Raw genomic sequence first — 27,169 nt, forward strand, 5'->3', positions numbered from 1 at the left:
CGACGCCAGGGTGAGTAGAATAGCTAGACTATTCTTCGAATAGTCGAGCTAAAAACTGCTAAGTGAGCCAAGTCAATCAGACGAATGTCAAAAGGGTGTCAAGCACTCATAAATCATAAAATCGCATCTCATCACCCCTCCTCTCTCTCCCTATCTCTAAACAGCAGACATTAATTAATTCAAATATTGGCAATGTTCAAAGAAGCCGTTAAATGACCAGTGACAAAACTAATCAATCCTTATGACAACTGATTGATGGAAGAACATTCGAAGATCAACATCAAGAAAAGATGATCAGATTTTGAAAATGTGGCATTTTTCTTGACAGAAATCATTTTTCTCAAATTTTCATACATTCTTATAATAAAACCACAGCCAATTTGTAAGTATTTCCTGCACTGTGCAAAGACATTTTCAGCTCAGACCTTTTTATAAGACTGTAAAGTGGTCTGGTATTGTCACAGTTGTTACATCTTCCAAGGAATACCGAAAAATCAAAAACACATCTCGTCAATAAGACAGGAACTGTTAAGAACTGTTATATTAGCATCCACTTACAATAGTTCATATTCATCAATCGTATTTAATAAGATATGTAGCCTTAGAGAACATATACGTCTTTGAGGAATCGGCACCCCCGAGAGCTAAATTCGCTATTGAAAAGATTTATTCGAAACAGAGCTCTGTTAATGACACGGTTTAAGTAACTGATTTCAAGGGGAGTCTGATTATGTCAGAATTCGCCTGAAGAAATATGACTGCTTAGCAATACAAATCCAGTTTGACATTACAAAGCCGAATTATAAAATTTCTCGTCTCAGTAAGGAATTACAAAATTTTCGTCTCCTCAGGGAATGCTGCATCTGCATTTAGGGATGAGCCTAATTACAGTCCAAGAACCATCGCATAATTTATTTAAAAAGAAAATTATATTTCAGGTAATCGTATAAGTATGTAATTTAGTGCAGTAGCGAGAAAAACTCGAAATACGAAACTGATTTCACAGTGGATGCGATCACTTGTAAATCGAATTAAGGACACAAATTGAAGACCTAAGCATGATTAGATTGTTCAATTAGCAGAAACCGGTCTTACTGATTGGATAAGGAAGTTACGGACTGAGAAGCTCTTGAGGTATTAGATGAAGTCCAGAAGTGTGTTTGTCAGTTTATTTCTTAATTTGCCTAAAAGACAAGGCATGTAGTGAAGGCCTGTCAATATTTATAAGAACCTGGGCTATTTTAAGAGATGTATGATCAGTAAGATGTCAATGGCAACAATTCTCAACAAATTTTAATGTCACGTTACAATGGACATAAAAAAATTCATATAATATGACACTTGGAAAAAATACTAAATATTCATTATTCATCTAGTAACATTTTAATTGCGAAAAAAAGAACAAATAAACAATTAAGTTACAAAAAGAAATTAAATGCACCCCAACAAGTAAGAATAACCCGAAGTATTAAATCTACCCCAATGCTAATAAAGAAACAACATATTTTAACTAAATCAACTATATCAGTGACGACAGAAATATTAAAACAAAGTACAAATAATTTAGAAGTAACATCTTCACCTATGTGTCAAGTTCACTGTCCTATTATTGAGAAAATAACTCATTTTGAACAAGGTATTTTCAACATGAACATAAAACAAGAGCAATCAATGAAATTCCTTGCAATAATTAGCCAATAAAATATGTCAACAAAGGACTTCTGTTTAGAGAGACTATTAATTATTCATAACTGATTTTACAATACAAAGTTGTTTCTGGCAGTAGATAAAAAAAAGAAAGAAAACTGCCAAATGTTTTTAAAAATTTCTCAGACAACTTTTTTCAAAAAGCTGGTACCATTATTTTATACTCCTAAATAAATGTCCAGGGCCCTGTACTTATTTTCAAAAAGCAGGTACCATTAACTTCTTAATAAATGTCTGGGGCCTTGTACTACCGGTAATTTCTAAATAAATGCCTAAAAAAATGCCCGTTGTAGATAGTGGGGAGAGGAGCATTTATTAGGGAGGATGTTTACACAGGGGTATACAGTATTAGTATTTGGAGGTAAAGTAGAAGCATTGATACTTAAAACGTTTAAAACACTTAAAATAATGTAAGGAAATCCTACACTTAACCTTGGGTTTTAAAGTAGTCATATAAAATATCAACCTCTAAACTTTGTCAATATTTGCAAGACTCTGGGCCAGTTGCCTTGCCTGCTGCACCCTTGACGTAACACCCATTTGATAGTGCACTCAATGCAAACATGGGATTAGTTCAAGTGCCATTATGCAACTCTACATTATGTACGAATAATTCCGAATAATGTAAGACTGATTATGCGTATATTAGTAATTTAAAAAACTACATTACAGGACTTAATCCTGTAACTCTACTGAAATACACTAATCGAATTTTTTCAAGTAAGACGAGTTAAAATATAATATAGATTTTACCACTATATAAAAGAAATGATGATCAAATACAACCTAAGCTTGATTTAACAGCATTCTATACAGGCAAAGCCGTGAAAAGAAATTCTTCTATACTTTGTTTACTTATTCTCCAAAAAAATGACAGTCCTTGTTAACGAACTACATTCAAAAATAATATTTCCCTGTGTATGTTTAAGTGAATTTAAGCAGAAAATTGCTCCATACATTGTAGAAATTGTTTATTTTGCATTAAAATCATATATTTTTTATAAAACCATGTACACATAAACTTCAAATGACTAAAATTGATGACAGTATAACAATAGGTCTGGAAAAATTATTCAATACTGGTGTAAAATAGTGAAGACGTTGTTGAATAATGAATTTAATAGAAGATTCTTAAGACATAAATTAATAACGACTAATGCATGTATTAAATGAAATTACAAATAACACTTTATGCCCTTCACAACAACTGTTCTGATCCCGCATCCCGCCACCCAACACCGACACCCCCACACCACAAGAGAAGCTGGAATGTTCCTCTAGGTCAATATTAGGCGTAAAAAAAAAAAATTGTTTGTTTCCGGTATCCCCACCTACCCTAAATTTTTGGCCCGACCCTAAATGTTTTTATGGCCTTGGAAAATATTTTTTTCAACTTTTTAACAAAAAGATGCAAAACTGCACTTTTTATGCTTTAAACATGGCCAGTGATGTTAGAAATCAACTTACTGATGCTCTAAAGGCATAACCCCCTTATTTGTAATCATTTTTTGACAAAAAAATAATTTCCGAAAAGTCTCCCTTGATAAAAAAAAAATCCAAAAAAAAAAAGTTTTCCGACCTACCTACCCTAATTTTTTTGAGCATGTTACCGGAAACAAAGAATTTTTTTTTTAGGCCTTACTATAAAATTTAACATTGTAATTTCATCAAACTAGTAGTCTTATTATCAAATGCAATTTTATGAAAAACAAATACACTATATAACAGCGGCCTAGTTGTTTTTACACCATAACAATAAAATGTCATCATGCGTATACCTTTGTCTTTCGAGTTTTTTTTTATTGTTTACATTGCAAAAACAATATACGACATTACTGACCAGTGAAGGCCACACAAATATCCGTCCAGACATGATATATATGCACAGCGTTTATGACATGTGATCATTACACTTAGGTAACATAATGGTTCTCGTTTGACAGGTGTCAGAACACGGGATCACTTAGCACACTAGGTGCTTTTTCTCATGTCTTCATGGACAGCTTACATTAATATCCTTCGTGGTACTTTCTGCACCTTTCTTACTTTTGAAGTACATTGTATTTTCTTAAATTACCTACAAATTGAGGATATATCAAAACTTCTCAAGACATCATCCAAACTTTGGCACATAACTGAATGAAAAGTACTTGCCAGAAACCTAACAGGCTTTAAAAGCGAGTTTCAAATATAAAGCTTACAGCTTCATACTCAATCCAGACTAAAAACGTAAGCCTTTGTGATATATGTACATGTGGTAAAGAAATGTGATTAATAAAATATTGTTTAAACCAAGTTATTTTGAAGAAAATCTGCACCTTAAAACAAAATATTACTTTGCAGTGGCATAGTTGGACCTCGACAAATTAGAGTAAGTGCAACAACAAAATTTTCAGCCTAAATTCTGTAGCATAAACTTCAGACTGATGAGCCCATCAAAATTTAATTTCTAATGGATATTGCCTTCATTCACAGAATCGCAATGTGCTCTAAGAATATGAACCAACACATGCAGAAGGAATGACATTTCAAAAACATTTTAGGCGATATTTATCAATAAAAAGATTCTTTACCCGCCCAGACAATAACATCTTGAGCAAATAAAACTACTGGAATTCGAGAAACATTGTTTCAGTTTATATTTCATGAAACTCATTATCGCCGTCAGAGGTAAAGTAATTATAATAATTGTTGAAGAACTTAAAACCACTGGCATTTCTTTCTATTACTTTTCAAGATGGTCTTCATACTTAAGCATTATGGACTCTTATTCCACTTTACATATGAAAAGCGATAAATTATAAGTACATTTCACTTTAAGTATTTATTTTATGCTCTGAGTAATACCTCAATATATATTCTTCTTGCAGTCTCTCGGCCCACCAAGAACGAAACATAATTTCACAGAACCTGGAAACACCACAATAAGAACATTCTGAACTCTCTGGACACATGTTTCAGTACATGTACTTATACAAGTTATGACTTTGACACTTAAGAAAAGCTTTGAAATATCCACTAGCTAGGACTTTCATGACACGTCGGAAGGAATACCGGCAAGTGCTGTTTCTTCGACAAAAACATTTTCGCAGTTTACATTTTCTTGTCATTCATTTTTGTTTCTGTTTCCAGTTTAAATATTTCTTCAGACGTTCAGCTAATAAGCTTGCTCTGATTTAAAATGCAGAATTTAGCCAATTAAGCAGAGTTATCATAGAACCAGCAGACTACTAATTATAAGGTACTTTAAAATTCAATAATAATGATTTAATTAAACAAAAATCAATTTTCATATAAGAAAATGTCATATGAAATAATTCGATTATATTGTCAGACATATGGACTTAGTTCCTATTCATTACCGGTATATAAAATGACTGGTTATAACGACTTCGGCTCAATTTTCCATCAACGTCAGCCATAAAATAAATCTTATACTAGTTTTTTTGTATTGCCCTGCATAAACATAACTGAATAATTCATCATTTTTCCCATTCATCATAACATTGCCAGAATATTGACAGTGCGTTAATTAAGTCTTTTCTCTAACATAAGTAAACTTAGTTATTCTGACTTGTGGTAAATCTATAGCAGATTTGGGTAATTTATATGAAATAATTTAATTGTATTTTAAAACAAACTTTTTTTTGTTTAAAGTTTCAATTGATATTGCAAACAAAACCTATATATATTAAAAGAATTAAATTAACAGTATAGTTAAACATCGATCACTTTAGGTTGCAAGGTGACATGCAAAATATCTGAAATTTATAATCCTGGGTTTTACTGATCAGTCGCAGATCGGGCACTAAATGCCCCAAGTGCGAATATGCTTCCTTGCAGACTATAAAACATACCAAATTGAATCCTTATCTGGATAAACTTTTCCCAGCAAAATTACAAGAGCGAACAAATTTACACATTGCAAACAAAATAACAGAATGATTTAGAAGAGGTTACACGATGCACAGAGTATTAATTGTTTATTGTTGTGTCATTTTTGCACGATGCAGAACTCGGCTGTCAGCGATTTATCTGAAAATCTAGAGAGATCTCATAGGCTGGTGCAAAAACAAACTGCAAAAGTATTCAAACTGCATGGTATTGCATATACAACATAAAAATGCACATTAAAATTTAAAAGTTAATTGCGTAACCGAATCCTACTTATATTAACTTAGATAAGAAAAACTTAAGACTGTTTCAATAAGAGATGACACTATAATCTTCAAGATATGAAATGATTTCTCTTCATCTGAAGACCTTTATCATTTTCACGATCAGTCTAAATCAATTTTCGCTTCTGTTATTGACATAATCTTATTAAAATCGCATAACTAAGGTGCATAATTGAAAAAAATGTCATAAAATCTATCTCAAAATACTCAAAAAAGCATTTCAATTCTAAAAACTGTCAACAGTTTTTGTATTTTTGCATAACAGAACAAACAATATGGATGACTATTCAATTACAAATGGCTTGACAAGCCTAATTATGATAGGGAATCAGAATATTTATTACATAAATTATCTCCTACAGTGCATTTTAATGTGAATTCAGGAAATTAAGGGCCACCCAGTTGTCCTTTTAAAGATGTCAGATCATCATCAGATACTAGTATGAAATCAAATATTGCAAAAATTGCTAAATTGTGCTAAATTGCAATATCTTTCACATGTCCTATAATATTATTACCAAGATTTTTTAGAAGTATTCTTACAATAATTAATGTATGTTCAAAATCTGGGTCTGCCTAGAAACTGGAAACTTGTTCAACAAAACTGTTCAGATTTGTGTTACAGTTGCACCAATAAATAAGGTCCAGCTTTACTGTTACAGAATGGACCAAGCCCGTCTACATCTCTGCTAACATCAACTAAGTGATGGAACCACTGCAGGTATCGGTAACTACCCGTAATAGCAATGATTTGTGTGACCACATGGTCACATGCCATTTTAACAAAGTATCTAAGTGCTTCTTTTCCATATATATGTTTTCATGAATGGTCAATCCTTGGCTATAATACGTTCACAGCTGTGACTAAAAATATTCATTAACCCTTTAACGATTTATTCTGAACCTCTAACTCGGGAAATAAAAAGAAACACAAAACCTACAGTATGTCGGAAATGAGCATACCCGTTGAACCCGACATGTATAAATCAGTCACAACGAAATAATTTTATGACAATTTAATCAGGTCCAATGGATCAATTGAATCTCATCAAAGATTTATACAGATACAATTAAGGTTATCCGATTACAATCAAACTAAAACCACCTAGCGTAAATCAATTTTAAACTTTATAATCAAGTGGGCAGAGTGGTTTCAAACTTCTTTATATGTAGGCCGTTCCTTATAATTTTGCGCCTCAAGAAAACTTGAATTTATTCATCATCACTGACCAAACAGCCTCTAAGCTAAATGAATCTTCAGTGCACCTATAACAGTCACCTGATCAAAAAGATGGGAGCAAAATCGATGACCCTTCTGCAAATTCATCCAATCAGAAGTCAGACGGCTGTCTACATCAAAGTTTGACATATTTTATTACAAATAAAGATCAAGCTGAAGATAAGATGGGAAAACCTATCTCTATGATTAGTTAAAATAATGAACACTTCAATGCGTAGAATTTCCGAGAAAGGGAATGTATATATAAATGATACAGGAAAATCATTAAAAGTAAATACATGTATGTTATTTTGCAACATCATCACCAAACAAACTTGATTACAACTGATCATTTTTTTTATTTTTGCAGTACCATTACAACTGTATTAAGTTGCATTCAAAATGGCCTCTTCTCATTACACTTTGACCGGTATCTCCTTTGAATACAATACAACACAACTTAATATGCCGCTAAAAATGCTTTCATGTTCAAGTTTCATGTTGTATACATATAAAAACACGAGTATTTTAAGTTCATATTTTATTACCTCATGACTATGGATGTATGTTTTTATAGGACTGAAACTGAATAGCACATAAAAACTGTCAATTTCCTACCATGCTTTTTCAATGACTCATTTCTTTATACCATTCCAAAACTGTACCATGAACTTACATTCTTTTTGTTGTATTCTTGCTACAATTAATGAAACATATCAATATGATCATCCTTCCTTTGGTCAACATTTTCAAAAAGGAGTCTAAACTTTTTTATGTTTGCAAAAATTTAAGAAAAAGTAGTTCTTAAGTTTATTTTTAAATTTGACCTAGTGACCTAGATTTTCTATTTTTTCTTCTACAACCAACAAAATGATTGATATTATACAACTTTGCTATCATTAAATCCTTCAAACATTTCTCTGCATGCATAATAAAATGTATGTATGACCCTAGGTATAAATTGACAACTTCCACTTTCTTCTTTCAAACATCTCCACAGGCGGCCATTTTGAATTGATGCACATGCTGTCAAGATAGTCAAAATTTCAATGAGAGGGAAAATAGAACATTTAAATGTCAGTAAGGGGTAAAATATTATAGCATACTAAAGGTGTCAATATGTTCAAAAAAAATAATGTAATCGTTTTCTTTGTGTGTCTCACAGAACATGCTGATAAATCAACAGATTTCAGATAAGAATCTATCTCCATGCAGATATACATCTTAAAGATGCAATATTATTTTAGAATACATTATAATGTTACTTTCAACACTTCTTGATATAACAAAATAAAATGTTCTTGAAATGAGTTTTTTCCCATCTTTCAACAAAAAAAAAATAGGTCAAAGGTATAAACATTGTGTAACAATATAACTGCATAGCTGTCAAGGCTCTACAAAGGCCACGAGTGTGACCAGGGTTTAAAGGGGCAGTTGAATGGGGGGTCTGGGAGGCAAAGCCCTCTAGAAGCCGGAGACGCCTTCACATAGAAAATTTAGCTTTTTCAACACAAAATAGACTTGGTTTTGAATCGTCTCCCTCCATATTTACTTTTTGTAATGTTTATTTATGTGGTAGAGAATACACGTTGCACCGGTGAATGTAAAAGCTGTATAACTAAACGGTATGAAACAGTATGAAAATACCCTGTTAACATCGCCAGGCATGTTTGATTCAATGATTTTCTACGAAACAAAGTTTGATTGTTTTATTTTTTAAAATGCGTGTGACTTGGAATAGTAGGCATGTGAGTGTGATCTACGGCTGAATTGCGTGTGACACACGGGCAATGCGTGTGTCTTGACAGGTATGCAACTGTACCTATCTGTCTGCCATATTCTTTATCGCAATATCTTGCAGAACATTTTTTGACACTTCCTTGAATTTTGCAAAAAATTACTAAATACATTGTATTTTGGCTGTGACTAAGGTCGTAATAAAGAATCAAACGTTTGTAAAAAAATACTGACAAAAATATTTTAAAATCTTCTTTTATCATGTTTCTCTATCGATCATAATTCAACATGACATTAAATGAAATATTCTCTTTAACTCATTAATCATTCATTTCCCTCCTCCGAAAAAATGCAGAAAAAAAGAAGAAAAGTACAATAAAAGGTATTTTTACCTTAAGTCAATAATAAATTATTGTTTTCTTTTGTTTTTGAGATACTGTTTCTGTGATCTACAACACCCTATTTTGTAGTGAATTTCAAAGGCCTTCGCTATAAGAGCGAAGAAGGTAGTTGGAGGAGTGGGTAACTAACTGGTCATGCAATTTTAAAGTATTTCTAAGGTCACAATGCACAATATCTATATAATTAAATTCAGTTTATATCTAATTTATATCTCTTATGTTTAGCATGTTATTACAACATGTAGTTACACTTACTTAACCCTTACCCTGCTAAATTTCTAAAATGGACTGGTCCATCATTCAATATGGGCAGTACCATTTTATTTGAAGGAGTGTTCACAGAAAAATTACTGACTGAATAGCGAACGGATGTGCAGGCTGATCTTGGTCTGCATTGCAAAGGCAAAATCACTTGCCGCCAGCAGGCTAAGGGTTAAAATTGCAACATCTAGCAATAAAAAAGATGTTACTTTTAATAACACTTGACTCTACCAATACGGGTCAATTACTATGACTTAATGTAGAAACTATCTAATCAACTTTTAGTACATCATCTTCAATCTTGTTACTGTGACCTTTTAGCTTTTATATAATTAAGTTGAAATAAAGTCGTGACTGGATGTGTCAATGTGAAATATCAATATCTGCGACTGGTCATTTCGCTATTTGTCACCATAAAGGTATTTCTAATAACCTTCGGGAATTTAATTACTGATTGAGAGACACCAACGATACCTGCCTAAGCATTTAAATAAGATTTTAGAATAACAGTTCAACACGGTGAGCTGAAGTTATATTTAAAGTAAGAAATGTCGGTTACAATTTTTGTGATTCCAGGTTTTCAAGATGCCATATTCAAGTCAGCAGGCCGCTGTGACAAAGTGATTTCTTCAAATCATTTATTTGATGTAACATTATAATCAGTAAATGCATGTCACTAAAAACAAAAATTTAGATAAAGAGTACCTCATTGAAGTTCTTTTCCAACCTACCAAAAATGCTAACTCATGTTCCTCAAAATAATTTTCAAACCATATAAGGAAATAATCTTAAATACCATAAATTTCACAAATCTTTTAACTTTTAAAATGGCTAATATACCGTACTCGGACCCATGTTCTGTCAAGTGAAAAAGCAAATAAAACTGGCCAAACAGTATTTTATAACAGGTAGAAATGAGAAGAAATTATTGCACAGCCAATTGACAAAAAGGTAATACTGAAGTAGCCCCTAAATGCTGCGCTGTCACTGATAAAATAAGTGTTTTTATCTTTATTACTTTCCTGTATCATCAAATAAGCAACTTCAGTAAATATTTTCCAGGCTCTGAAGTACCTGTATATTTTAATCTCCTACCATCTTTAATCCAAATCAACTTCTCTTCAGTTCATGTCTTAAGAGCTTTTCGTAATCTAGGAATTTTGATAGAGGGTCAACAATGTTTGAGACATGTGATAAAACCTAAATGCAATATTTTCGTGGATGTTTCCAAACTTTTTAATTCACTGCAAACATCTGATAGTAGTTTCAATAAGATTTCTATAAAAAAATATAATATTCTTTAATTATCTAATCTATGATTCAAAAAATTAAAATGAGATATAAAACATATGCCCAACATTTACCCTTAAATTCATCTCTATTATCGCCAGAATTATTTTCTTTGGCAGTAACAGGGATGCAAAAACTTAAATTTCAATAATAAATTAAACCGACTGTATTCTAGTGCAAATTTTTGTGATTACCTCCCTTTTATATTATCTTAGCCCACAAGATCAATCAAATATTGGAATTTAATAATGCGCAGTTGAAACAAAACATTTCATTTACATAACAATTAAAATACAATTAAATAAAATCACTTGTGGCTTTAAGACAAAACAGAAGTAACTGACAGACCATAAAATAAACCAAGAAAAACCATTTAAATGTAAGGAAATAGAAAAAAAATATGGAGAAATGAAAACAAGTGACTATTATCAATCAAACCGACTTTGCAATGTTGACAGATGTATTTCGTCTTCATTGACAAAAGGTGTTTTTTGAGTTATAGCTTCATAATGTGAAGTAATAAATGTGCAATCTTCACAAAACCAGGGCCTCGGGCAGAATCTAACGAGCAATTAAGTCATTAACGGTCTAAACGTTCAGTATATATGTATCATGAACACAAAGGTTTTACATCAGTTTAATTTAACAAGGAACTTACATAAAAATAGTAACATGTGTACACATATGCATATTTTGATTACTTCTGCATATTCAGCGAGCGACTAAAGAAACGTCTTTAACAATTGTTCTTGCACTGAGAGGTAAAGCGAGGGCTTCACAAAAATTACTTGTTCTAAAAGCATCTTCATCTCACAAAAAGTCTTTCAAATACTGCAATTTTCCCTTAAATTGACTATACATCAAGGGTTTTATTCCTCTTTGCCCAAATATCAAGCTATTCGCCACGCCCTCTCTACAAATAACAGGAGCACTTGCCCCTTCACCTGAATTGTTTGATATATTCTAACAATGCCATGAAAATGAAACATTGTCTTGACGTGTATTTCAAAATCTAGCCCAGGCAGGCCATTTTTACAGCTTATTTGATGGACGGCTGTACGTATACGGTAGCAGAGATGGTTACCCATACTGCAGTAGAAAGGTTATGGGGTGAGACTAACCAAAGCCTAACAGCTGAGTCCTTTTACACAACCCAAACACCATTTAGCTAATGTTAAAATAAGCTCAATTGCTACCACAAGCTCGAGCATTCTATTCTGCTTGAGATTCTCTTGTCCTTAAACCCTAATGCTCTTCCAGTCATTCTTAATTATACTACATGGGCTTCCTATAATCAGATTGGCAGGCTTAAACATATCAGGTCCTAGAGCAAAACGAGCAAGCGAAAAGCCTTAAAGCAACACTGACCAAGGTAGCATATGGAAATGTAATCCATATGATTAGAGAACATGTTTTAATAATGAACAATTTGTAACAATCATTAGCAAACACAGAAACCCCTGGTAAATTTAATCAAAGATATTAGGATCAGACTAGCAAACCAGCACAGCATTTCCTGATCCAAATTAACTGAACATCTGTCATCACAAAATATTGTCAATTTTTATTTTTATTACCCAGTATACCCGTTAGCTTTTTTTTTGTGCAAAGTTCCTTATTTTCAGTGCATGCTAACAACAATTTACAGAAATAATTCAATTACCACTACTGCAAACAGAATATACTGGTATTCCAAATATACTGCATGAAGAGTAGGTGTGAGAGAATGGTGTCCCGAAATTGGACTACATCTAAAAACAGAAGTATTTCTTTCAAGTTGATACATCTCTTTTGAGTTAAAAGTTCCCGCAGATGTTAAGTATACCATCTTGCAACCTCATCCCTCTGAATTTACTTTAAAAATCTTTTGATAACCCAATTACAACCTGTCTTTATTCCCCTTAATGAAGCATGATCCCGGAGTTACAGAGCCAGACCTCAAACTGTTTGTAGACACTTTTTGTCACAGCACAAAAATAGGAACTGATCGAACAGTGGGATATAACAAAATATTTGACAAATCTTTAAATTCTGTGAGATTAATAAGCTTTTAATATGCAAATGAATATATTTAAAACTTAAACACAGTGTCACTGTGAGTGCTGTTTGGATATGATATAACATCATACAAGTTATGCTTTTATCCCTACTGGATAATGTAGTTCTTACAAATTCAAAAGCTGCATTTAATAGCTTGAGATCTGTATTAAATTCATTTTTAAATTGGTAAAATTGATAACCTTGCTTTCAAAATGAGAAGCAGAGCATGGACACAGCATGGGAATTAATATACAGCTCTTCACAATGGAGATAAAAAAAGATCTATTTTAAATTTATTTAACTATACAAACAAGTATTTAAATTGCTTCTGAAATTAAATTACTCAAAACAGAATATTCATGAAAAATTCTAACACAAAGAAATTACAGCACAGTATCAGGAGACATATATTTTTTTCAAAAATATGCAACAAAATTTTGAAATATCTGGAAACTGTAGTAAAATGGCAAACTTTTAAGGATATAGCTCTCAGAACAGACTTAGCAGAATTCATACATCTAAGTTACTAGATAATCAAAAGATTCTGAGGGTCATCTATTTGTCAGACGTCAAACACAAGAAAAAAAGCATATAGTTACATTGTATTTTCAAGTCTTAGATGGACTATTTTTAAAACTAGATAACTTTTCAAACAACTTTTCAAAAACAATTCTGAAATAGCAACTGAACATGCTAGAATGAAACTCTAAACAGTAAATGATACACCACAAGCGAAACTTACACTGTTCATAAAGGGCCGAACAATGAGATTGTTAAACACAACACGGAGATGACTACGGCAATTGCACTAAGCAACAGACTGGGATAAACTATAGCTATGCATCATAAATTTGTAACTGTATCAACCCTGTTCAAACTTAATGACCAAATAACTTAAGATTAAATTTCTTGTGTGAACAATGGGGCATGAAAATTTGGCATGCCATATGATAGCAGCCGTACGCTTTTAGTCATTTTTAAATCGATACAGAATTTTCAAGTACCATCTTCAGAGTACTGACTCAAAAGTTTCGAAATTCCAAAGACCGAATATAGTGTTACATATAGTGTCGCCCACGTTTTTAGGTCTTAAATTTACCGAAGCATGCTGCGATGGTATTTATGATTATTTTGGCTTAAAAAGAAAAAGATTTTAATCAAGTACAAATAATGTCAACTTAAACAAAAGACAGTTTGAATTCATGCCAGACTTAAAGGCATTATAAAGTGTTTTGAGCCTGGTACCAAGAACGTTTCATGATTAAATGAATTTATGAAAACACATTTTTTAACAATTCTTGTCAGTGACTTTGTTAATTCATAAATTGCAGAACTGCTGGATAAATAAACAAATAAAAAAAGAACGGCAAAATGGTTTAAATGTCTGCCTGCACTAATACAGTTGCAACATGAGAACATTTTTTCTTTCTTTTTTTCCTTTCTATAAATTAAATACATACTTAACATGTGCAAGTTTTATTTAGGGAAAACATGCTTTAGCACTGTTTAGAGACTTGTAAAACAAAAACAATGTTTTACATGAATCTAAAAATACTTTCGCATTCTAATTTTTCCAAAAATGTTCATTAGCAATTAAAAATACCTTACTAATGAGTAATCATCGCTTGTGAAGATAGATCTATTTTGCTTAAGGGGAAGCCTTGACAAAATAGATAAATTGTTTTCAAAAACGTGAAAATCTTTACAAATTCAACTAATTACTAAATATTTTAACACCGAAATAAGACCCTTTCAAAAGGATTAAAGATAATGCTTTGAATACAACAGCCGAACAGACACACTGTATTTGCCAATTTTGCCGGAGGTTAAATTTATACTTTATTTTCCTTTTGTAGATCTTTTTATTGCTAAAGCAGGCTGTGCGAAATCCCCTTAAATAATTCATCCGTTCAAAATTTTGCAAATTATTTGAAAAGAAGACACCGTCTTGAGCTTCATTGAGTGTTTGAGTTGTTCACCAAGGTAGGCGAAACATTTTATCGTATAACGAACAATCTAAACCATAGGGCTTTTGTTACACAAGTTTTTTTTTCAAAAAAGATAAAGGAAAGCTAGGTACCATTGTACAGCTATAGAGGGTCAACAATGTAGTTGCTAGGGAAGGGATAAAGATCGCTAAACTGAAATCGTGAAGCTTTCAATGCCTTTGACGGGAATAAGGAAGATTGATGAAACTTAGATACATTGGAAGTGACAGTGTTGTAAGAAATATGGTTTGGCTCAAAATCAAATTAAGCTTTTGTCATGAAATATCTGTTTAAAGAAAGTGTAATAAAATGCATGTTTTTCTGTATAAAAAAAAAAGACAAAAGAAGTAACAGTTTTCTTTTTTGGGAGGGGGATGGAGCACAAAATCAATCAGTTAATGGGTAAATATAAGAGACAGCGGTACAGCCGCTTTAATACGCAAACCACCATCAGTCTTAGCATCCTCTATATAGACCATGTGCATGCAGCATTATTTTTTAGCGGGAGGAAAAGAAATAATTATATACCTCAAAAAAGATTCTTTATATGAGATCCTACATCATTCATCCATAATCTCAATTAAATATGAAATTGAAAGGACTGTAATAAAAATATGTTTATCAGTCGATAATAAATTGATGGGTAAATCACTGTGTAATTTATTTGTCGCTGATCAGGAAAGATAAAACTTTTGATATCATAAAATAGGTTCAAGTTTTTTCAACATCATAAAGAAGCTGTGTAATTGTTTCCATGGCTACCGTCTTTTTTGATAGTCAAGCTCCATTAAAGACAATTGGCGGTAACAATATTTTTATAAAGTAGCTACATCACATTTACTTTACTAGACACACCAACTTTTTTTGCTAATATGCTTTAACTTAAAAATGATTACAAAATGCTGTGCGTTTTTGCTAGAATTTTTTTTAATGCTGCAAATAAAATGTTATCATTTCTGCTCATTAGTCGCGGCACGTGCTGTGTGATATGTATAATGTAATATTCTTGTAAATTGTGAATTTAATCAAACCTAACACATTAAGTGTTCATCTACTAATTCAGTAATTATGATGCATTAAAAGCACATTTTCTAACCCACTTTTTGCAGAAATTTCTCTATTTTTCAAAGACGTTTTTGTACGATATAAATAGTTTTCCATTTAACAATTAAAAACTAAAATTAAATACTGGTAATAATGAATACTGTTATATTTTTTTAAAGCGTAAACACGATGATAATTAGCCAAAATAGCTCATGCAAATTAAATCACAACAGGACTTAAAATGCGGGCCACACAAATAAATATTTTTTCAAGCATTAAATGATTTCTTTTAAAGCTATCAAAATCTTGTACTATGCGAAACTTTTAACGTGACTAATTGAAATGTCAAATTGAAAAATCAGTGATTTTCATAATTGAATATCACAAAGGATTATCCCATTCATGAAAACCTTAATAATACTTCAGTATTATAAATAATACCATTGTTGCAAACACGGAACGTTGTGACTCATTAAGAATTAACTTGTATAATGCAAGACCTCACAAAAAAAGTACACTTCAATGAAAGATTTTCATGTCAGAATGAGCAAAACAATTAGACATTTTCCATATGCCATTTTACAGGTATTCGTATTTTGTCAGTAAATTTGGTATTAGAAAATGCAGCATCAACCACTTTTTAAAAAAAAAAAGTTACCTTGTCATTTTAAGAGCAGCGAAATAAATAAAAATGCTTAAAATAACAAAACATCAACATACAATAGATCTATTCATCTCGTTTGCAACATAAAATGATTTTGACATAGGAAACTTAAAATTTAATATTGTGACAAAAGCTTAAAGGTCCATTAATACTAAGGAAAGTGAACATTTTAATTTATTTTAAAAAGCACAGAAACTATTTCATTTTATTGGAAAACGAAAGTTGGTATGTAGAAATTCGAAATAAATCGCAGTATATGTACAATTATTTTTCTATGAAGTATGAAGAAAGTTAAAAAGACCTGGGGGGTCATTCTGTCAATTCATTGAAATTTCAACATAATACACATACATTTCTTTGAGTTCCAAAGACCTTCTGTAAATTTTGACCTGCCAATCTTCATTATTTAGTGTCTTGCAGAAGTCTATGCACTGGCTATGAAAAAAATTGCCAACTCACTTTCCCTTAGTAATGGACCTTTAATGTCTTGAAGGAAGATTCACTTAATGCTGTGACGCAAGAAACTTAGTTGAGACAAACCTCATTTTATATGAAGACTTCAAGTATGAAATTCATTGACAATCTTTCAGTTTATTATTTTGCTTTATCATTCTTAAAAAAAGGTAAACTTTCCATTTTGACATAGCCAGAGCGATACCAAGATATCAATAAGTACATTTATAATACATAAAATTCTTTTGGCTGTTGAAAAAATCGCAATCGTTATCAATATTTGAATTTAGTTCAGCTGATCTCTCGGCGACAAGTGGCATTATAAAAAATCCCTTCATGTGTCATAGAGAAAAGCTTGCTCTATCAGTCTGTAAGACAGTGCATTCTAGTTTATTTAAAATAGGCCCTCAAATCCCATAGCCGGCAACTTAGGAATTCGAACTACGATCTTACATGATTTCTGTTTGTGTAATGTCCGATTTTCATAGAAACACTGAGGTTATCGGAGGTCCCATGAAAATGTAAAAACTTGATATCACTGGTTAAGTGTTACAAGACAAAAACACGTCCATTAAGTTTACAAACAGGACTGTATTTTACCATTAAAGTCATACTTTTCTACCTACACAGTAGATGTAATCTATCCTGTTTCAACATTTTAACACTTAACAGTGAATTTACCGATCGTAACATGAAATAAAATACCCAAATATTTATCAGAATTATCCAGAAACTACTTTTCGATCCCCGCTGGCCTTTTAAACCATCATTTAATTCACTTTTGCCTTAATAACATAATGTACACAACTTGTTTTTGTAAAATTTTCTTGGCCTTTGCGCTAAGATACAGTATCTGAGTTTCTTTCTTTGAGACCATTGAAAGGTTTTCATTACAAAAAAAATATCAAGACCCCAAACTGAAACTGCTACTTTGTACAATCGCAAAATTATAACCAACAACTGAAGCTCAGACCAAAAGATGGACCAACCGATCAAAGATGAACATATTTTATATCATACATACAGCTGTATGAAAATTAGTCAGTGGACAGTTCAATAAATGGTAAACCTACCCTACAACTTAAAAATAAATGACCATTTTATTTTGAACCAAAATCCCCTAGAGTAAGTTGAAACATTTTCTGTGAATGGACATAAAACCATTTGATCCTCTGACAGCAAATGACAACAATAGCGGAATCTAACCATCTCCATAAACTGTAGCCCCCCTTTTGTGTACCCATGCTGATAATTGAATGAAAATCTACCACATATACAATGTTGTGAAAAGGACAGTAAAAGATTAATCAGAAATTAATCCAACAGAATTGAATTAGCGGAGATATCCATTGTTGTAATGGATAAACAAAACTGATAAAAATTTTCTATCAAAATAATGTCCGCAATATAAATGGAACGCTGAAGTTTTGGTTCTAAAAAATGTAAGGAAATTCCATTTGTCAAAGAGTTTGGATATAGGAATTCTTTGTTGCTAACATGCCTACTTCTAATCGATCAATTCTGTGTAAATAATGATCAAAAGTTTCAACAAACATTAAAATAAATAAAAGAAAATCTACGTTTGATTAAATACCATTTCTTTGAACACCTGCATTTTCGTCAAATGCCTCAAGCAGACATATTTAATGATTTCTAAAACAATGATTCTACTATCCTTATTATTATTCTGTTTTATGCTAATTACCAAATAAATTGCGTAATTATTACAATTAGTGTTATTAGGCCAAATTAAAGAATAAATTTAAGTCAATGTTTCTATAATTTCATTTCATTTCACATTTTTTTCAATCTACATGTATACTCAAGATGTCAATAATGATGGATTCTTAATTTGATAATTTGTACTGATTAAATTTACCCTGTTTAAAAAGATCTTGATAAGGCAATGCAATATGGATGACACAGCTAATTGGAATGGTCATTTTTTTTGCCTCTGGCCATTTTTGTCATATCGACATACAATAGTTAAAATGTGAAAATCTATACCAATTTTCACCATACTGAAAACATATTCTCAGGTAATTCATGATATACAAATAATACTGCAAAAAAATTAACGAAAACCTGCAAGAAGTCTTTTGATGTTGTAACACAAGACAGCAGATATCTGTCTATGTTAAACTGTGTGAAAAGCTTTCATGACGCCTTTCACAATCAACAAAAGATTGTGTTGTCATCATGTCCAATAAAGGGAAAGTAAAATTCTTCATTATTTGTCAACTATAAAACTGTAAACTTTTACGGATTTAATTCCTTTTTACACAATTGCCATACTTATGAAATTTACAACACCTAAATGAAGAGTCTCTACCTAACTTTACATAAATCTTATTACCATTATATTAAACAGATCCACCATTTTGATTAAAGAAACAAGCCTTTCTATCACAATTAGAAAAAAATTAAAAGTTGAAAGCTCAGCACAAGACTTTATCAGTATTTAGGTGCGAGATGACAAACCATAGACGTTAAGGTATATAGGTCCATGTTTCGGAGAAAAAAGTTCGAACGTCATCAAATCATAGAAAGAAAGCATTGTTTTACATGAAAATATAACAGCATATAAAACATTTATATTATTGTACAAAACCATTGTCAATTTATTCATGTATGTATTGAATTCCGGAAAGGGACTACATGAAGGGGCCACACTTCTGGACAGTCCAGCGCCTTTAAAAACTCACCATTTTTATAAATCTGTTACATGTCTTCCTTTTGATGCATTTGCAACATTGTGCGAGTGTTTAAACTTTACATAACTAGTTAAAACATCGTTTTGACAATTGCTTACATTTATTTCTTTACAAATGGCATTCTTATTTAAAGGGGGACAACTCAATTAGAGTATTTTAAGTATCCAACTCCGTGGGACAGAACAGTAAAACATGTATTGGACAGATAAGTTGTGTGTCAAGATGCTGTTCATTCACTAAAAAAATCCCTTGTTTTGTGATATACTGCTGAACCTTAATATATGTATATATGTACTACAGTAGCACTTTGTGGTTACAAATTATCCCTTTGCTGTCACTGCTTATTAAAGTAGCAAGTTTTGGAATGAAATTTTTACTTACAACTGTAACAGTTGTCCTTGGCGATGATCCACTAGTCTCCACCGCATAGATCTCCACTTCGAACGAATCTCCAACAACTTCCCTGTCAAGTACTTCCGCAGTTGATAAAACTCCAGATGTTCTATCCACCCGAAAGTGCCTTTCCACCTCTTCTCCAGTTTTCGAATGGGTTATATTGGTCACATAATATTCCACTGGTGAATTCTGCCGTGATGTTGCTTTTACGCGTAAAATACTTTTGCCTACAACACTATTTTCCACGACTGTTCCCCTATAAGAAGTGGAGTCAAAAACTGGTCCGTTGTCGCTGTTTGTTACAATAATAGTAATTGCTGCCTGAGTTGTTCTTTGACTTGGTGTGCCATAATCATTGGCTTGAACCGTGACTGAGTACTTCACTGGTGTGTTAGGTAAACTGTTTGTTAGCAAAAGGCGACCAGAATTGCTGTCTAAACTGAATGCATTTGTTCCCATTTGTGAAAGTTGCAATGAAAACTTTCCATTATTTCCACTGTCTTTGTCTTTGACCTTTATTGTTGTGATATATTCATTCCTTGGAGTAGAAACGGGTACCGCTATCGCATTAAATGAGGTCACAATTGGATCATTATCATTTACGTCTTCGATGTTAATTGTTACAACAGTTTCAGTCTTCAGCCGCTTAGAAACATCCTCGGCTTGATCAGTAGCAACAACAGTTAGTTTATAGAAACTTGTAACTTCACGATCAATTTGTTGATCGATATATATTTCTCCAGAATTTTTCACTATTTTGAAATTTTCTCCTGGTGGATCTTGGTATGCTATGTGATACTGAACTTCAGCGTTTTTACCAGAATCAGAATCTGTTGCCTGTATCTGTGTAACAGAGCCACTGGAATTTTCCAGAATCATGAATACCAATGGCAAATTTTGAAATACCGGAGCATTATCGTTTACATCTTCAATTGTTATACTGAACCTTATGTAGTAGGTCAATGCTGGTACACCCTTATCTGTAGCAGTAACATTCAACTTGTAGCTTTGCTTTGTCTCAAAGTCAGGTTTCTTCAAGAGGTAAACTCTTCCTGTGTGACGATCTATTCCGAACATACCGTCATTATCTTTGCCAGACAACTGGTATGTTATTTCAGCATTTACTCCAATATCAACATCAGTTGCTGGAAAGTAGGCAACTTCACTTCCAGGTTCTACATCCTCCAAGACACTTATATCCATTTGTGACTGTGCAAACAGTGGGAAATTATCATTAATGTCACTGACAGTGATTTGAACTTTACATGTTGCATTATGCCTAACAGTATCGCCGGAATCAGTCGCTAAAATTGTAAGCTCATAAAAGTCCAGTGTTTCTCTGTCAAGCTGTTTATCAAGAGTTATCTGGCCTGTTGTTTGAGAGATAACAAAATGTCCGTCTTTGTTCCCATCTATGATACTGTATGTTACAATGCTATTAATTCCTGCATCAGCATCATCTGCCTTTACAACTGTTATATTAGAAAATCTTGCCTCGTTTTCAAACTTTGTAACTTTGTAGACTGGTTGCCTAAATACTGGGGGGTTGTCATTTTCATCTTGAACTGTCACCCGGACTGTTGTTACGTCTTCCAAGCGATCAAGCCCGTTGTCTTTTACCACTACATCAAATACAATCATATAACTACTGTTTGCAAGCTCTTCTCTGTCAAACACTTTCAGAGATGTAATTTCTCCACTCTGTGGGTCAATATGAAAGTTAGTTTGTTCGTCTTTGAAAGAGTAATAAAGTTCAGCATTTCGTCCCATATCATCATCTGAAGCTTTAACATGACCGACAAAGGAACCAATGTTCTTGTTCTCCAAAATGTAAAAGCTGTAGGTTGCATTTAGAAATATAGGCTTATTGTCATTAAAGTCAGAGATATGTACAGTAATATTGCATTCTGAACTTCTTTGCTGTATACCATGATCATGTGCAACAACACTAAGTTTGTATAAATCTTTAGTTTCCCTGTCTAACTCTTTAGCGATATAAAGATGTCCATCAGGAAATATGCCAAACCTTTTATCTTCATTTCCCCGAGTAATATTGTATGTCAATTCCCCATTTTCCCCAAGATCTTTGTCCACAGCAATAACATGGAAAAATCTGCTATTAACTGGATGAGATTCAATCAGAGACATTTCGTATGTGGTATGAGCGAACTTTGGCGTGTGATTGTTAACGTCCTTGACTTTAAGACGTAATTCTTGATTGGCAGTGAAGGGTGGATTTCCAGCATCCATAGCAAGCACAAGCAAGGTCACATGATCAGCACCAAGATACTTTACTGGCTTATTCAGAAAAAGCAAACCAGTGTCCGACTGTATAGCAAACATGTTATTCTGGTTCCTCTGCAATGAGTATGAAATATCTGAATTTGGTCCTTCCTCGTCTGCATCTGTAGCGCTAATCAATGCAATATAGTGGCCTACAGCCCAATTTTCAATAATGTCTATATCTCGATATGGAAATTCAAACACTGGTGCGTTATCGTTTGTGTCCTTAACAGTTATAATTACTTCAGTCTTGGCAAACTTTTCACCTACAGTTGCAACAATTTCCAGGGTGAAAACTGGGAACATCTCTCTGTCAATAGCCTGGCTTCTTTTGATCCATCCTGTTGTAGTTTCTAACGTAAACACATTTGTAGGGTCTCCATCAACGATACTGTAGGTGATACCGGATACTGAAGAATCTGCTTTTGCAGTAACTCTACCAACTTGGGCACCAATGTAAGTTGGCGAAGCGTTTCCATGGTCTTCAGGTATCATGTTGAACTTGTATGAGTTACTGGTAAAGTAGGGCTGGGAGTCAGTTGGGGATTGTACTGAGACTTGAACATTTGCTGCATCAGATCTTAGACCAGTTTTATCATTTGCCACTACACTTAAAAGATAACTGCTACGAAGATTCTTTTGAAGGACATCAGTGGTGCGGATCATGCCAGTTCTTGAATCAATTGCAAACTTTCCAAAGTTTGAACTCGAGAAGGAATAGCTGATTTCTCCATGTTCACCTTCATCAAGGTCAGTAGCAGTTACCGCGACAACCTCAGTATCCCGACCTTGACCTTCAATGACGCTGGCATAGTAAGTTTTCGGATAAAAAACTGGTGAATTATCATTTACATCCAATACTTTAAGGTATACAGTTGCAGTAGACGAGAGTGGGGGTTGTCCTCTATCTTTAGCAATGATTTCTATTATATAGTTTGGAATTTCTTCTCTATCTAGTATTTTTTTAGTAGTTACTTCCCCTGTGTTTGAATCGATGTGAAACGTTTTAGGGTACATAAGGTCAACATGTGGATGAAATTCATACACAATGGTACCATTCAGTCCAGAATCGTTGTCAATAGCTGAGGCAAAAACAACAGGTGAAACTCTGGCAAGATTTTCCTCAAGACTAGCATTAAAAACAGTTTGTGAAAATTCTGGCGCCATATCATTTTCATCCCATATTGAAATTTCAAGTTCTGCAAAGTCTTTCAATGGTTGTTGAGCCCCATCATGCACAGAAATATTCATGCGAAAGTAATTATGTTGTTCATAATGTAATTTTGATTGAGTAGTAACAAGCCCAGTATCTTTGTCGATATGAAACCACTCCGGAGAATTACCCGATACAATTTTGTACGCAAGTTTTGCATTTATTCCACTGTCCAAATCTGTTGCTAACATGCTTTCTATAAAAGTCCCAACTTTGGTTGTTTCACTTATGGACAACTTAACTTTTTTGTTTTTGAATATTGGTGCATGGTCGTTGATGTCGTTGACATAAATTATCAAATAATTTATTGACATTCTTGGAGGATTCCCGTTATCACTAGCTTCTACAGTAAGATTATATATATGATGACGTTCTCTGTCTAATACACTATCTCCGTTGACTTTTACAAAATATAACCCAGAGGTAAACTGTTCGAAACGGAAGTGCCGCAATTCATTACCCGAAATAATCTTAGCAGTTGGGTTGGCGCCATCATCAGCATCCGTTACTGATACTCCTGCAACAATCATGCCATCATTAGCATCTTCATTTATACTAGAAAATTCATTTCCTGATGGAACATATTTAAATTTAATGACAGGATTGTGGTTGTTAGTGTCAATAACAGTGATGTAGACAAATGCACGGGCTGGGAACGGTGGTTTTCCATTGTCTTTTGCCTCAATGATCAGAATGCACTGGCCTTTTGGGCACGACAATGGTTGTACAGCTGTAAAGATCTGCCCAGTGCTATTATCAATGCGAAATTGGGAGGAACCATCATTTTCCTCCGCAATTTTGTAGGTAATTTCCTGATTTACTCCAATATCAAGATCTAATGCAGTCAGTTGTATTACGAAAGTACCAATTTGGTCAGTTTCATTCACTTGCGCAAAACGTTCACTTGGATCAAAAACTGGAGCGTTATCATTTTCATCATCAATGATAATGTTGATTAAAGTTGTGCCAGATCTTTGTGGTGAGCCAGAGTCCATTGCTTGTATGGTCAAACTGTATGAACTTTTCTTTTCTCTATCTAGATCCCCAGTTGTTTCAATTATTAAAACATCACCATACATGTCTGGGTTGAATACTAATTTAAAAGGACCAATACCACTGATTATATCGTAGCGATTGACCAATGAATTTCTTCCATCATCAGCATCAGTTGCTGTCGTTATATATCCTTGCGTGCCCATTTTTGCATTTTCTCGAAAATGAACAGTTGCAGATTCAGTTGGAAAAACTGGTCCATTGTCGTTTTCATCTAATACTTCTATTGTTACTTCAATGGGAATATTGCTATTTGAACCATCTGTACTATGACCAAGAATTAAAAAACTAAATTTATTTTCTTGAAGATTTAATGATTCTCTATCAATTATTACTTTAGTTGTAATTCTACCGGTATTAGCATCTAAATTGAAATAATCTTTGGCATCTGTACCCTCATTAAATGTGTATGTATATGGCAAGTCCATCTGAATTGTTCCAACTTCTGTGCCTGGTTCTCGATTTTCATACACCTGAAAATCTCCAGGTCCCTGCCCCTGAGCAAATTTGAAGAAAAACTGCAGCAGTAATACAACACATGGTAAATATATTTTTCTCGATATTGAGGGCCCCTTTTTCCGAATTCCACATTCCTTTTGCATATTTTCCATTTTTTTTCGCACTTACACCAAGGTGTGTTATTCACACCTGACCAGCGGCTAACATCAAAGAAAAGTATAAATGGTACAACTTTTCATGTTTATTTCATTTAATCCAACCTGCAGATGGATTAAATCACATCTTTAATTCCTTAACCTGACGATAAAACAGAAGCTACTCTCCACAAATGTATATTCCTTCTGTAAACACTAAGATCCCTTGATCAAACGTTTTGATGGCCCAGGTAAACACTAATTCACCTGTACAACGCGAAAACTGTGTCCACTAATTTTACAGTCCGTTTTCTGTCGTTCCGATACGTATAATTGAAAAATAAAATACATGCACTGAAAGAATATTTAAAACTCCTTCTTCACTCTAAAATTTTACATTATTTTAGAACTAAAACCAGTTAAAATTCAATTAAAACTTCACTCATTCTCGAATCAGTCCTCGCACGTTTGTTTCCAATACATGTTACATGACGTCACTAATCCCGCCCTATTGAAATGATTGACAGTTGATAGCGTTCATTGAAAACCGTTGGGGACTATCTCAAAAGTATGCAATCTCGCACTTTAGTTAGGCGAAATGGAAATTTCAACAGTCATACACGATTTATCTTTCTTGTTCCGACTGATACTTCGACCTATTACATAATGTTACATCCCTATTTGAGCCGCGCCATGAGAAAACCAACATAGTGGGTATGCGACCAGCAAGGATCCAGACCAGCCTGTGCATCCGCGCAGTCTGGTCAGGATCCATGCTGTTCGCTAACAGTTTCTCTAATTTCTATAGGCTTTGAAAGCGAACAGCATGGATCCTGACCAGACTGCGCGGATGCGCAGGCTGGTCTGGATCCATGCTGGTCGCAAACCCACTATGTTGGTTTTCCCATGGCACGGCTCATTTATTGTTTTTTACTAAATTTTGTAAATATTCGCCTTTAATATGAAGATAATTTCTAGTTTTACATTTTGTATTTGATACATATTGGGATGTTTCAACAATCTGAACCAAAAGTGTTTAGTTTCTGAAATTCTGATTAGATCTACATCTTGGTTGCCAAACTATGAGAGACAAATCTTTTCCAACTTGCATTTCTAATAAATTTAGATATTACATGTACTCTAGTTGTTGATGCAAATCTTTAATACATAACAGAACAGGTCTTATATTTATATATTCCTTAGGCAAAGTATGTTTATCAAATTTATGCTAACCCTAAAATAACAAGACAGGAAAATCAAATTTTAAAAAACTCCATCAGTGAAAATCTAACATGTATTAAGTGCTAAATGTCAACAAAAGTATTGAAGTTTCAAACAAATCTATGACTTGACAAAAATCTGATAAACCACCTTTTGTTAGAACAAATAATGATTTGTAACAATGAAATCTGTATCCGAAAATGTCCGTAAATAGATTAAAATATTGAAAAAAAAAACACATAGTGATAATATTTTATAGTTATTGTTTTATATTAAAGATATAACATATGAGCCACACCATGAGAAAACCAACATAGTGCATTTGCGACCAGCATGGATCCAGACTGTCTGCCAACGGTTTCTCTAATTGCAATAGGGTTTGAAAGCGAACAGCATGGATCCTGACGAGACTGCGCGGATGCACAGTCTGGTCTGGATCCATGCTGGTCGCAAATGCACTATGTTGGTTTTCTCATGGTGCGGCTCATATTATATTTTCATTTCCTCAGCAGGAGCAACAGGATTATTAGTCTCGATTCTGGAATTGGAAAATTACATTTGATGCACTTTTCTGTTTGTTCAACTTGCAATTCAACTTGCAAATTGTATTATACAATTAAGTGGCTAGATATTAATCAGTCACCATTTTGCATATATCTGCATACATCCAAACCACACATATATCTACATACATCAAAACCACACATATATCTG

General features: G+C 33.2%; 1 protein-coding gene across 1 annotated transcript in view; it reads right to left on the reverse strand.

The window, feature by feature from the left end:
* The window catches only part of LOC128557148 (cadherin-related tumor suppressor-like), an 88,831-nt gene extending 63,129 nt beyond the window's left edge, over positions 1-25,702 (reverse strand). Inside the window, exon 1 of the mRNA XM_053543988.1 lies at positions 20,078-25,702. Within this exon, the coding sequence (XP_053399963.1) occupies positions 20,078-25,252 (5,175 nt within the window). The 5' untranslated portion in view covers positions 25,253-25,702. The remainder of the gene's footprint in view (positions 1-20,077) is intronic.
* Between the last annotated feature and the right edge of the window lie 1,467 nt (positions 25,703-27,169).

This window comes from Mercenaria mercenaria, chromosome 5 (assembly GCF_021730395.1).
Source record: "Mercenaria mercenaria strain notata chromosome 5, MADL_Memer_1, whole genome shotgun sequence".
In the NCBI taxonomy this organism is placed as follows: domain Eukaryota; kingdom Metazoa; phylum Mollusca; class Bivalvia; order Venerida; family Veneridae; genus Mercenaria; species Mercenaria mercenaria.